Raw genomic sequence first — 14,823 nt, 5'->3', positions numbered from 1 at the left:
AAAAAAATACACCAAAACTCAAATCTATTCTAGCATGCAGGCATAATATTTTAAAGTTTTCTTGAAAACATAAGAAAAGCAGCACAATAACAAAGCCATTAAGAAAATTTAAGATATTTGGTTGGGCATGGTGGCTCACACCTGTAATCCCAGCACTTTGGGAGGCCAAGGAAGGCGGATCACGAGGTCAGGAGATCGAGACCATCCTGGCTAACACGGTGAAACCCCATCTCTACTTAAAATACAAAAAATTAGCCGGGCATGGTGGCGGGCGCCTATAGTCCCAGCTACTTGGGAGGCTGAGGCAGGAGAATGGCGTGAACCCAGGAGGCAGAGCTTGCAGTGAGCCGAGATTGCACCACTGCACTGCAGCCTGGGCAACAGAGCAAGACTCCATCTCAAAAAAAAAAAAAAAATTTAAGATACTTTGTTATACAATATAAATAATCTATAACCAAGATTAATCGTTTTAAATTCTTCTCAGGTTGTAGTATTTATTATCACTTAATAATTTAAGTTTATCGTTTTAAAGTAGATGATTTCCTCAAGCTATTTATTTTTCTGGATTCTGATTACATCACCATGTGGTGGCAAAACAGAAGTGTTCACACGCAGTTCAAAATAAGTCACGTACTTCATCTATGTACCACAACAACCAACTTTTAATCTTTGTATCTTTTAATCTAAAATACAACATTAATGCAGTCAAATAAAGCAAGGTTTTACTTATAAAGTAAATAATATTACAGCAAAACCACCATTACTTTTGCACCAACCTAAAATATTTAAAACAAGCTTTAAAATAAATATCTAGGTATGATTTGGTATGTCTCCTATAAATCCTTCTGTTTAACCCATTTATGCCTAGTGTTCCATTATTGGAACGCTAAGCTTACAGGACTTATTTTTTTCCTACTGCTCAAGGTCATCGCCAAGGTCTGATTTTTCACAAAAAAAAAAAATTTGCAACCTCCAGCATAGATGGGTTAATAAACACATTCATCTATGATTCATTTAACAAATTATGGCACAAAGTACATTTTAGGTACTGTTCTAGGCATGATACAGCAATGTATAAAACACACAAAAACTCTACATTCATGAAGCTTAAATTCCAAGGTGGGAAGACAGACAATAAAATAATAAGCAAAAAAGATATATGTTAGATGTTGATCAATTCCATGAAAAAAAAGATACAGAGGTTTGGGACTGCAGAGGTATAAGTGACATGAAGAGTGACTGTTACTATGTGAGATAGATGTGGAAGGCCTCACAACAGTGACATTTCAGCAGTCTCAGTGAAATGAAACAGCAAGCCATGCAGATATCTGGCAATAAGAGCTCAAAACAGAGCGAACAGCAAGTATCAAAGTCCTGAAGAGAAAGCATGCTTGTCATGCTCACTCAACACCAGAGAGGGCAGTGTGGCTGAAGTGGAGAATGAGGAAGGAGACAGTGGTGGTAAGAGGAAGCCAGAGAAACATAAAGACCCCCCATAACCACAGGCTTCTTGCAAGCCTCGAAAAGAGCCCTACAAAATCTGCTCACATAGTCACATATTGGTAACGTTTGCAAAAATAAGGTATTTTAACCATAGATAGTTAAGATTCTATCATTTTACATTCTGATTTCTCTGTCACACTTCAGCTTGTGATGAACAGCATTAGGTTTTGGGATCCAGCTTACTAGTAGAGTTGAGTTTAGCAAGATATATTGAGTTTGGGTTTAGCATGATATATTCATTAATTTACTTTCCAGTTGCTTTTAGGTATAGAACATTGATTCCTAGTGGCTCATTAAAAGAGTGGCAACCAGGCACGGTGGCTCACACCTGTAATCCCAGCACTTTGGGAGACCGAGGCGGGCAGATCACTTGAGGTCAGGAGTTCGAGACCAGCCTGGCCAACATGGTGAAACCCCATCTGTACTGGAAATACAAAAATTAGCCAGGCATGGCAGTGTGCGCCTGTAATCCCAGCTACTCTGGGGACTGAGGCAGGAGAATCGCTTGAACCCAGGAGGCAGAGGTTGCAGTGAGTCAAGATCATGCCACCGCACTCCAGCCTGGGTGACAGAGCCAGACCCTGTATTGAAAAAAAAAAAAGAATGGCTTCCAGGAATACTCTGTTGTCTACTGTGCCAACTTACCCCGTCATGACATAAAGGTGAAGAACCAGAGGCCATAATGATATATAGATACATCCTAGGGTGCCAAGCCCTGAAAATATGTGGGTAATGAAAAAGAAATAAATTTAAAATGCACATGGCTAAAAGATAGATGGTTAAAACTTCTACCAATCATCAGACATGCAAAGTCGTAGGCAGAAGATCTGACTCTTATCAAAGCCTAGCCAAAATCCAAGTTCTCTCCTGTCAAGGAAATGAAGTGAATACAATTATAATTATTATAAATGCAACATAACTTTGTAGGGTTTTTTCCCAATGGAAACTGTACTACAGAAAATTTTTAAGAATGCCTATGCTTGAGAATCACTACCTGTATCAGTATTCAAAAAAAGGTGATTGTGTATTAACATGGTTTTAACTATTCCAAATATGAATAATTATTAAAGCATATGTGATCAATAATGCAAGAAGAAAGACTGAAATATCTTTTTTATTTTCTCTGTATAAAATGATATTATAGGCTGCTGGGGAGGGCAGGAAAGCCACACCCACCCCAGCAAGGGCTCCGTGACTGGGTTCCCAGGACTGTCGAAGGAAGTTATAGCTGGGTGGGAGGGTGGGTAGCTTACGCTCTCCAAGACTGCCTTCCAAACTCTTTGACACCTAAGAAAAGGTGAACAAGTCCTATTTTCAAGAGAAGATGGCTTTTAACAATTTTGAAGGATCTAAAACTGTGTACCTGCAGACATCCATAAGGATGAAGAATTTGTAGAAGAGTTTAACGGATTAAAAACTTTTGCTAGCTTTCCAAGTAGTAGTCCTGTTTCAGCATCAACACTGGCACAAGTAGGTTTTCTTTATATTGGTGAAGGAGATACCATGTGGTGCTTTAGTGGTCATGCAGGAGTAGATAGAATGCAATATGGAGACTCAGCAGTTGGCAGATACAAGAAAGCATCCCAAACTGCAGATTACCAATGGCTTTTTTTTTTTTTTTTTTTTGAGACGGAGTCTCACTCTGTTGCCCAGGCTGGAGTGCAGTGGCGCGATCTCAGCTCACTGCCAGCTCCACCTCCCAGGTTCACACCATTCTCCTGCCTCAGCCTCCCGAGTAGCTGGGACTACAGGTGCCCGCCACCACGCCCGGCTAATTTTTGGTATCTTTAGTAGAGACGGAGTTTTACTGTGTTAGCAAGGATGGTCTCGACCTCCTGACCTTGTGATCTGCCCACCTCAGCCCTCCAAAGTGCTGGGATTACAGGTGTGAGCCACCGCGCCCGGCTGGCATTTACTTTTAAAATAGTGCCACACAACCTGCAAATCCTAGTATCCAAAATGGTCAGTACAAAGTTGAAAACTGGGAAACAGTAATCAATTTGCCTTAGGCCATCTGAGATTCATGCAGATTATCTTTTGATAACTGGAGAGGCTTTAGATGTATCAGATACCATATACCCAAGAAACCCACCATGTATAGTGAGGAAGCTCAATTATAGTCATTCCAGAACTGGCCAAACTACGCCCACTTAACCCCAAGACAGTTAGTTAGTGCTGAACTCTAATACACAGGTATTGATGACCGAGTGCAGTGCTTTTATTGTGGTAGAAAACTGAAAAATTGGGAACCTTATAGTGCTGGCTGGTGGCAGAAGAACATAGGCAACACTTTCTTAATTGCTTCTTTGTTTTGGGCCAGAATGTTAATATTTGAAGTGAATCTGACATTGTGAGTTCTGATAGGAATTTCCCCAATTCAACAAAACCTCTGAAGAAATCCATCCATGGAGGATTATGAAGCACAGATCATTACTTTGTAGATATGGATGTACTCAGTTAACAAGCAGCAGCGTGCAGGAGCTGAATTTTATGCTTTAGGTAAAGGTGATAAAGTAAAATGCTTTTGCTGTGGAAGAAGGCTAACTGATGGAAACCCATTGAACACTCCTGGGAACAACATGCTAAGTGGTATCCAAGGTGTAAATATCTATTACAGGAGAAAGAACAAGAATATATAAATAATATCCATTTAACCCATTCACTTGAGGAGTAACTGGTGAGAAGTGCTGAAAAAAATGTCATCACTAACTATAAGAATGGATTATACCATCTTTCAAAATCCTATGGTACAAGAAGGTATACAAATGGGATTCAGTTTAAAGAATACTGAGAAAATAATGGAAGAAAAAATTCAAACATCTGGGAGCAACTATAAGTCACCTGAGGTTCTGGTTGCAGATTCATTGAGTGCTCAGAAAGACACAAGATGAATCAAGTCAGACTTCACTGCAAAAAGATACGGGGTCTCATTATGTTACCCAGGTTGGTCTTGGGCTACTGCCCTCAAGCAATCCTCCACCTCAGCCTCTCAAGTAGCTGGGACTACATACCACCACACCCAGCCTATATTGTAATTTCTAATGAGCCAGAGGAAAGACTAGGTAGAGGGAATTGAAGAAAGTATTATTGAAAAAAGGGGAGAAGAAGTAATGAGGAGCTCCAGATCCAGAGTCTGCCAGTAATAGCACAGAACTCATTCCAAGACCTCTAAATTACTGAAAAATTATAACAAAATGAGAAATATATCAAACACAGAATTGGTCCTAGGCTGTAAGAAGAAAATGAGAGACAAATAATAAGAACCTGTAGCGTGACAGCTTCAGAAAAGTATTATATAGGAACTGAAAAGGAAGTCTAGCCATATGTAATTTGGCTTTTGGGGAATAAAGTTTACATTGACATTCAAATATTCCAAGTAGTCTCCAACCAAAGCTGGTGACACCAAAGCAATCAAAGTTTCATGACCAATTAAAAACCCAGAGTCTATTATTTTAGAAATAAATGAAAGATCATGATGGAAATTCCTTGTATAAAATCAGTATTGTCTTAGTAAATTTTTCAAAAGAAAATTATAATATAAAATCACATGAAGAAATGAATGGAGTTTATAACCAATATATGATGGAAAAAAGTACTATGGAGGTATGTTAGATGATTATTTACTTAACATTTAATTAACATAAAATCTGGATTTTATGTTAAGTCTGGTGTTTATCATCTTTTTAAAATTAAAATATCATCACTCAAACTGAATTTTTACTGGACAGGTTCAGCATTAAAAACAAGTAAATTGGCCAGGTGTGGTGGCTCATGCCTGTAATAACAGCACTTTGGGAGGCTGAGGCAGGCAGATCACGAGGTCAGGAGTTCAAGACCAGCCTGACCAACATGGTGAAACCCCGTCTCTACTAAAAATACAAAAAAAATTAGCCAGGCGTGATGGTGCACACCTGTAATCCCAGCTACTCAGGAGGCTAAGGCAGGAGAATCACTTGAACCCAGGAGGCACTGGTTGCAGTGAGCCGATATCACACCACTGCATTCCAGCCCGGGTGACAGAGCGAGACTCCATCTCAAAAAATAATAATAATACATAAAAACAACAAGTAAATTGGCTGGGCACAGTGGCTCTTGCCTACAATCACAGCACTTTGGGAGGCCAAGGCAAAAGGATCACTTGAGCCCAAGAGTCTGAGACCAGCATAGGCAACATCCCATCTCTACAAAAATAAAAGTAAAAAGAAATAGCTGGACATTGTGGTACATGCCTGTGGTCCCAGCTACTTGGGAGGCTGAGGTAGGAGGATTGCTTGCACCCAGGAGTTCGAGCTGTAGTGAGCCGTGATCACACCACTGTACTCCAGCCTGGGCAATACAATGAGACCAAAAAAATAAAATAAATAAAATAAATGGAAACAGGTAAATAGATGAGTTAACTTGAAGATAAATCTGAAAAGATAACCAGAATTCAGCACAAAGAGATGAAAAAGTAGGAAAATGTTAAAGAGTGATTAAGAAAACATGAAGAGGGACATAAGAATGTTTAACATGCATGTCAAAGGAGTTCCAAAACAATAGAATATAGAGAATGGGGAGAAGCAAGATTCAAAGAGGGGATGGATAAGAATTTAATTCCAGAACTAACCATGAATTCTCAGACTACAAAAGCTGAGTTCTGACCAAACTAAATAAAAATAAATATATATCCTAGTAAATCCAATATGCCAAAAATAAATTCTTCCAAAGTAAATCTTAAAAAAATTGAGAAAAAAAGAGAGAATACCTAAAAAGTAAAACCAACAGACTACAAAAAGTAACTACATAGAACAAAGATAAAGGATTATCTTTAAATCATTGTCAATCTAGAATTCTATACCCAGCAAGATTGTCATTAATTCAACAAATATTTATCAAATCTCTACTACATGACAGACTCTATTTAGAAGCTCAAGAGCTTATATTCTAGTAAGAATTCTTTCAAGGAGTATAATGCCAAAAAGAAATCCTACTCTCCTGCTCTCCTGCTGTCCTGAAATTTCCATTTCATTACAATTAAAAGTCCTTAAAACTCCTAATTTTCTGAAGTATTTTAAAATAAATTTACTTGATGGCATACTCTAGGCTTTCTTAATTGGTGGTCTATGAACACTCTGAAATGAAATTTAGGTATCATTCCTTACATGAGCAGTTTTCTATACAGAATGTCCATGTATGTCATCAGATTCTCATAGAGGTCTATGACTCAAAAGGGGTTACATCCACTCTTCTCTGACCCAACCCCACACACCCAGAATAGTTTGGTGCTATATAATTTCCACAGGACCCTATAAATCATCTTTCAGTCCTTTTCATACATTATTATTTCTGCCGTGACTTCTCCCACTAGAGAGTAAAACTCCATGAATGCAAAAGCTATCTCTTGTTTACCAGCATCTAGCACAGAAACACAAAAGTACAGAGCAAAAAGTAAATATTTTATAACTAAAATGAATTGCTAAATGTAACTCTGAAATATACTCCCTTGTTACAGAATTCAAGAACTAAACCTTAGGTAAATAAATAATTATTAATCTTTCCTAGTTAAATTTTTTAATGTTGACTATCAAGTCTATTAAACAACCTGAAAAGATTTCAATGTAAATGTTTTTAAAATATTAACTTGGCAATAAAATTTATATAACCTTGATTATATATTTACTTTAAAGAATATCAAACAACATAACATTAACTTCATTTCTGTAAACTTAAAAATTTGGAAGCCTAGCTAATTATATTATTAAATGCACTGAGTGTTTGGAGATAGTACCAATGTTGTTTTAATATTCAAGAAGAATATACATCACAAAAACCCATCCTTATATCATTTTTCCCATAAGAAATCACAACAGAGGCAGAATATGAAATTATATATATATATAAAGAGATATAAAGAGACAGATATATACACATAGAAGTACAGCCTATCAAAGATGAAGATGTAAACTTAAAAAAGGCAATGAAGAGCACAAGACAGTGATTTCCTTCTAAAATAAGTGAAATTCAATCCTATATGATAGGGACAAACCAGATGATATCAAGGCTTTTTTGAACATTTAAGTCTATCCATTAACACAGAGAAGATTATCCTCAAATACAAGTGGCTTCCCTTTTACTTTTTTTAGGAAAACATGATTTTAAAAAGATATAGCTTATGGGAAGACATCAAAGGTTAAAACAAAATACTTACCAAGTTGGCCATATAAATTGTGAGCAGCCCTCTCCTGCAAATAATTTTAAAAGGAAGATATTAAACTTCAATTTGACTTAATAATCACTTTATCATTTATTAGAAGTCTATAAAAAGAATTATAGTCTCAAAAATTGAGAAACGTACTGGTATCTTAGAAAAACGGGTAAATTATGCTGAACTAATTTCTCTGTGACCTAAATTTAGCTGCATCTAAATAAATTCCATAAAATCACTTGTTTTGTGGTCATTAAATATTCTTAGAGGTCATTAAGTAAATATTTAAAATTACTATTTCCCCATTGTTATTTGTTATTGGCAAGAGTGGTATAATTTCTTACTAGTCTATGTTTATGCTAGAGAAATCTAAATTTTGTAATAAAGAATTCTAATTCATCTTGCCAAAAAGTAAAGAACAATTCTGACCAAATAAAAATTTATCAAAAAATAAATAAAACAAGCCCCCTATCTGTTTCACACACAATACAATTGTTTGTTTCATTAAATAATATTACAAATCATACTAAATCACATTGGTTTTAATTTCATTTTAAATGAAAAGTCAGGCACTAAGGGAACTTTCTAATGCCAAAGGACAAACGAAAGTTCTATAAACACTTTACACAAAAAACTGCATATTTACCAAACTTATTTAATAAAAATTCAGGTAGAAAGTCAAACACAACAACTTTTTTCTGCCCTTAATCAGTCTATTTAGCTTATGCTGCATATGAGAAATGAAGGAAGCACATTCTGTTCTCTAGGAAATGTCTTCAATAGGTTTTAAGAATTCAAGGGCAGAGTTCGACCTCTGAAAATTACAAAAACTTATTTTAGTTTCCTTTATGAATATTTTCAGTACTCAAAGAAAATAAAATATATCTAAAAAGTACCAATGTCAAATAACATTCATTTAAATATGCCGAATCTTCATATTGATATTGTCAATGAAATCTTCTTAATGCCCGATTCATACAGAGTCCTGAATGTTCGTTATTTTAAATGGTTTAGTAAGATTTTTAATATTCCTAAAGCCACATGCAGGCAGTATGATTTAACTGAACAGTATTAAAGTAAAGTTAGGTACTCTGGGACTCTGTAATTTTGTCATTAAAATTAGGGAACATTTGAGGGACTAGTTATCTACTTATTAAATCTACTTTTTTTAACATAAAAATTATTAAAGAAAAAGTTTACATTATCACCAATATATAAAATATAACATTGGACCTACTCTGGTTGAAAGGGGAAGGGGATATAAGACCCACAGTGCCATACACGCAGTGCCATACACTCCTAGCAATCTCTCCCCAGCAGATCCTAATGCATTTCAGCAGAACAAGAGAACCCAACTGCCCTTACAAAAAGAATTTTTAAAAATCACTGGTAAAGGTGATAGGATGATCTATGCAGCAAACCAACATGGCAGAAACCTGCACATTCTACACACGTACTCCTGAACTGAAAAGTTAGGAAAAGAAAATAATAATAAAATCACTTATAAGATTATCTATAAGGTTTTTTAATGTCCTTTTTTCTATGATTTTTACATATGGATTGAAAGTGTTCTCACCATTAGTTCCTACCAAATTCTAAATCAAAAATACTCTAATATTGCTTATTCTAAATAAGTTATACTGAGATAAATTAGAGTAACATTAACATCCAAGAATCCCACATACACTGAAGAAAGAAAAGTTAAGTGCTTCCCAAGGGATACCCATTTTTACCAAAAGCTGGTTACATATGAAGAAAAAAATATATATTACAAATTCCAAAATAAAAATATTTCTTTACTTTCTGTGAGAGAGCCTGACAATTTTTTTTCTTTTTCTTTTTCTTTTTCTTTTTTTTTTTTTTGAGACAGGATCTCATTCTGTCACCCAGGCTGGAGTGCAGTAGTACAGTCATAGCTCACTGCAGTCTCAAACTCCTGGGCTCAAGTGATCTTACTGCCTCAGTTTCCCAAATAGCTGAAACTACAGGTGCACACCACCATGCCTACTAATTTTTTAATTTTCTGTAGAGACACAGTCTTGCTATGCTGTCCAAGCTGGTTCAAGTATCTGGATTTAGGCAATCCTCCTGCCCTGGCACCCCAAAGTTCTGGGATTACAGGCATGTGCTACCATACCCCGCTGACAAATGCATTTCAAAGTGAAATGAGCTAAAGCTGAGTATCCCCTATCCAAAATGCCTGAGACTAGAAGTGTTTCCAATTTTTGATTTTTTTTGTATTTTGTAGTATTTGCATATACATAATGAAATAACTTGGGGATGAGACCCAAGTCTAAACATAAAATTCATTTATGTTTCATATACACCTTATACTTGGCAAAAACTGCAATTACTTTTGCACCAACCTAAATACATACAACTTAATGCAATTTTATATAACATTTTTAGTAATTTTGTGCATGAAACAAAGTTTGTGTTCAGTACTTAAATGTGAAATTTTCTACTTAAGGCATCATGCTGGTGCTCAATCATAATTAAGGTTATTATGTTGTTATTGTAAACCACAGAAATAAACAAATTTCTTTGACAATTGTGTTTTTGACTGGAGCTATCCTGGACATTTTGTCATTCACAGACAGTTGTCTTGATCCTCTTCCAAAAATGGTTTATAATCAGCTACAGGACTTTGACAGGTGCTCTTAAATGCAGGTTTCTAACATCTTTGGAGATTGTGACATTGGAATAAAGGAAAATCATTCAGGACTCATGAAGAGCTGAAATGTTCATGAATATCAAGCAGGACAAGAGTTAACTGAATGTACTGAACTAATAGAAAACTTAAGTAATTTTTTTTAACCTTTTGCTTAAAACATTGCTGATCCTTGTTTTATTTTTCAGAGTCACGGAAGTTTTTCTCGAGCTATCTACAGTTTTCAACAATTAAGTAAGGTATACTCCTACGAACAAAGTTTGGAGAATATTTGTTTCTTTCTGCTTAGTTTCTTCAGAATTTGGAAACTTTGTGAGTATTCTTAACATAAGGTAATATAGTTATTTGTATCACTGCAATAAGAATCCATTTTCTTTTGCAACAAGACACAACTGGAGAGACTGGTTGTTTTACCAAGGCTTTGACTGGAAGGGTGTGCTTCCCTTTAAGGAATTAAGCTTGACTTGCAGAGCCAATAAAAGCCCCTTGGGGAAACTGGCCTCATACCCTGTCTACACATTTCCTGTACAGGGTTCCTAACTTGTGGTGAGTAAAGAATGTCACCTTCTACCAGGTCCAGGAGCCCCAAGTTATCTTGACACCTCAAGAAGAGAGGAATTTACCCAATTCACAGGTATTTGAGGGTACAAACCCATGGCTGAGCTCGGCTTTAAAAAGTCTTATCTGAACCAGGTGTAGTGGCTCACACCTGTAATCCCAACAATTCGGGAGGCCAAGGAGGGCGGATCACCTGGGATCGGGAGTTCGAGACCAGCCTGACCAACATGAAGAAACCCCATCTCTACTAAAAATACAAAAAATTACCCAGGCATGGTGGTGCATGCCTGTAATCCCAGCTACTCAAGAGGCTGAGGCAGGAGAATCACTTGAACCCAGGAGGCGGAGGTTGCAGTGAGCCAAGATCGCACCATTGCACTCAAGCCTGGGCAACAAGAGCAAAACTCCATCTCAAAAAAAAAACAAAAAACAAAAAAACAGTCTTATCTGAGATTCCGTATGGAATAGAGTTCCATCAGAGCCAATTTTAAAAGCCTATGTGAAAATAATTATTCTTGGTGTACTTAATGCAAATGATTAAGCCAAGTATAACACTAAAGTTTATTCTGCAAACAACTCGGTCCTATCATGACTTGTTTGTAACAAAATGAGGACTGGGGAGAAAGAAGTAAGTTTCAAAACTTATCATACACTTATAATTAAATTCTCACCTCATTAGTTGTTTTTAAGTTTTGTCTGCATTTTAGACTAACCCTGCTTATTCCTGTGAACCAACCAGTGATCTCTGGCTGCAGATAAGAAGAAAGAAAATGGATGGGTAATGTAAAAATCTGGATCAACATTCTAATTCTGGGCAATTATCCTGCAAATCCTGCCAGGTGGTGAGAATAAATGGGGTGCCCATAACCTGAAGGTTTTTTTTTTTTTTTTTTTTGAAAATAAGACCAAAGGAGCTAACCAAACCAAGCCCCATGCACCCAAGTCTTAGCAGGCATAACTATAGCCACCAGTTATCTGGGCATGTCAGCAGCCTCAGAGTTTTTGAGCTGTTCTTACCCCCATGTTTTGTTTTGATACATGTCTTCTAATATCCTGGTTTGTGTCTTCTCACCTTCAGGCCATCAAACTCCAAACAGTCATGCAACCGGAGCCTCAAATGATGGCTCCCTTTTACTGGGGACCCTTAGATAGGCCTCTGAGACATGACTGCCATTTTCCCAAAACAGCAGCCCCTGTCAGCAGAAAGCAGTTAAGATTGGTCATCATCCTTAACCTAACAGCAATTAGATGTACCCCTTCAGAAGGGGAAATTGATAGCAGCAGGAGGCAGTCAAATGCCTAGGCAGATAGGGGTGGGTCCCTGGTGAAATCCTACCTCCAAGCCGAACACAGTTTAAAGCCTGAAAGCCAAGCCACAAGTCAAATCCAAAGACCAGATTAAGAACTCGCCTTCCTGTTTGGCATACTTTCCTCCAATTAATCCCCACCCTCCACCTATTTTACATATACCTACCCTTTCCTAATTGGTTTTCTATGCTGTCGTGCCCACCTTTGAGTAGTCTTTGTTTTAAACTTTTTTGCATACTCACAAACCAATCAGCAAGCACTTCCCTATTCTGAGGCCATAAAAGCCCCAGACACAGGCACACTGAGAGGAAAAAAAACAGCAAACTGTGGGGGTGGGGGACCACCCCCGCGTCTCCTCTCCGCTGAGCTGTTCCACCGCTCAATAAAATTCTTCTCTGCCCTCTTCACCCTTCAAATTATCAGCATATCCTAATTCTTCTTGGACATGGAACAAGAGCCTGGAAACTGCTAAACGTGGGTACAAGCCATAACACAGGCAGGCCACGTAGAGGTGCTGCCTCCAGTGGAAGGCCTGGGGCTAAGCAAGGCCTGGGTGCAGGGCAGGGGGGCATCACCAGCTGTGGAGGTCTCCAGTTGGCAAAGTGGACAATAAAAATCCTGCATCAATACCTCACACCGAAGGCATACGAGGCACTAAACAAATGATTATGGAATTACTAGACACAGCCAATAAGGTATTTCTAAGAACACATCCTTACAGAAAAAAAGTGTATTATAGACATATAATCACCAAAGATAACCACTAGGACAGGGAGGGCCAATTAATGATACCAATTTATTAGCAAAGAAGTGATAAGACCTCCTTAAAGTTGCATAAAACTTAACAATCTACAAGGTAAAATCAATATTATGAAATCAAATTTTACCCACCCAATAGGACCATGAAGTGTAAGGCAGATACCATTATCCTTACTCTATTGAAGACCAAGAATCAGAGAAGTGAAGTGGTTTCCTTAAAAAGGTAAAAGTAACAAAAAGACAAGCTGGAATTCAGAGTCAGTTCATCTGACTCCAGTTTCAGGTTCTGTCCAATGCATTACTTCTACAGAAAATCTTTGCACTACTAAATTATCTTTTTTGTTGTTGTTTGTTTTTGAGACAGTCTTGCTCTGTCACCCAGGCTGGAGTGCAGTGGTGCAATTTTGACTCACTGAAACTTCCAGCTCCCAGGCACAAGGCATCCTCCCACCCCAGCCTCCCGAGTAGCTGGCACCACAGGCACACACCACCACACCCAGCTAATTTTTTGTATTTTGGATACAGCAAAGTTTCGCCATGTTGGCCAGGCTGGTCTCGAAATCCTGAGCTCAAGCAATCTGCCCGCCTCGGCCTCCCAGAGTGCTGGAATAACAGGCATGAGCCACCGTACCTGGCCCTAAATCATCTTTAAGTTCTGTAATTCACTTGCTTGTTTAACATGGCATCCTAACAGGCTTCTATTCTTTGAGGAAGACAAAAGCCTTCACATACTGTTACTATTATGAAAAAGCAGAGAATGTATTGCTATTAGATTAAGTTCTATTCTGTTCTCAAAATTTCAATTTATCTTTCCCCAAATCACCTCCTTAATAGCTTTTGCTGAATTCAGACCCGGAGAGAACATTATCTCTGAAGAGTATGATATGTTGGATTATAGAGCCACACTCTTTGATAGGATTTCTTTCACATAACATCTTCATCCTCTGTTCCAATGTCAACTTTATAACTGTACTATATCAGAACAATAATTTATCACATCTTCAGTTATGTTAAGCACTATGAAAAACTGAGTAGTCAGTTAAATGCCATTTTATTGTTTTACATTTGACTATATTTAGCCTAAATCTGAAGACAAATAGGCCACTCCCTTACTGGTGAGTAAATCCTCTTTGGAAACCAAGTTACCTATTAAAACATGGCTAACACAGTGATGGAGAGGGGGAGGTGCCCATTAGAACAGATGATGGCATAGGCCTAAAACGGAGAAGCTGGGGCCAAGAAGCACAATAAGTAACTTGTTAAACTTCACAGGAGATTATGATACCCATATCCTACACTCCCATTCTACTGAGAGTCACTAGATTAGAAGGCTGGGAAAGCTCAGCAAATAAGCAGTCCAATATTCCTTTATACCACAAAAGCTTTTCTCATTGTTCCCTTCTTTTATTTATCTATTTATTTTGGTTGGAGAAGGGATTCAATCTCTCAAAGTTGCAGCATACAAAATTTAAGTGGATGTGCACCTCCAGGGGTGTTATAAAAAAAGTATTAAGAACAATTGCAGCCAGGCACAGTGCCTCACATGTGTAATCCCAGCACTTTGTGAGGCCAAGATAGGAGGATCACTTAAGCCCATCAGTTTGAGATAGCCTGGGCTATCTCATCTCTACCAAAAATAAAAAACTGACCTGGTCACTGTGGCACATGCCTGTGGTCCCAGCTACTCGGGAGACTGAGGCAGGAGGATCACCTGTGCCCAAGAGATCAAGGCTGCAGTGAGCTATGAAGTACCACTGTACTCTAGCCTAGATGACAAGTGAATCTCTGTCTCAAAAAAAAAAAAAAAAAAGAACCACTGCTACAGGAACTGTGTAGTCAG

The 14,823-nt window shown here is 37.6% G+C and overlaps 1 protein-coding gene and 1 pseudogene across 5 annotated transcripts in view; one reads left to right on the top strand and one right to left on the bottom strand.

Annotated features, from left to right (window-relative positions):
• The window catches only part of TMEM135 (transmembrane protein 135), a 278,687-nt gene that overhangs the window by 219,087 nt on the left and 44,777 nt on the right, over positions 1 to 14,823 (bottom strand). For 4 of the 5 annotated variants that reach the window (XM_032167116.2, XM_058446383.1, XM_032167118.2 and 1 more), the window contains one exon: positions 7,691 to 7,724. In XM_032167116.2, the coding sequence (XP_032023007.1) occupies positions 7,691 to 7,724 (34 nt within the window). Of the gene's footprint in view, positions 1 to 7,690; positions 7,725 to 11,587; positions 11,643 to 14,823 lie in introns of those variants that run through there. The other variant, XM_058446384.1, reaches the window with a different exon arrangement.
• LOC116477203 (E3 ubiquitin-protein ligase XIAP-like) lies at positions 2,828 to 7,015 on the top strand (annotated as a pseudogene).

This window comes from Hylobates moloch, unplaced genomic scaffold, assembly GCF_009828535.3.
Source record: "Hylobates moloch isolate HMO894 unplaced genomic scaffold, HMol_V3 SCAFFOLD_11, whole genome shotgun sequence".
Lineage (NCBI taxonomy): Eukaryota > Metazoa > Chordata > Mammalia > Primates > Hylobatidae > Hylobates > Hylobates moloch.
Note: the sequence above shows the minus strand (reverse complement) of the source record. Positions and strands in the feature narration are given on the sequence as shown.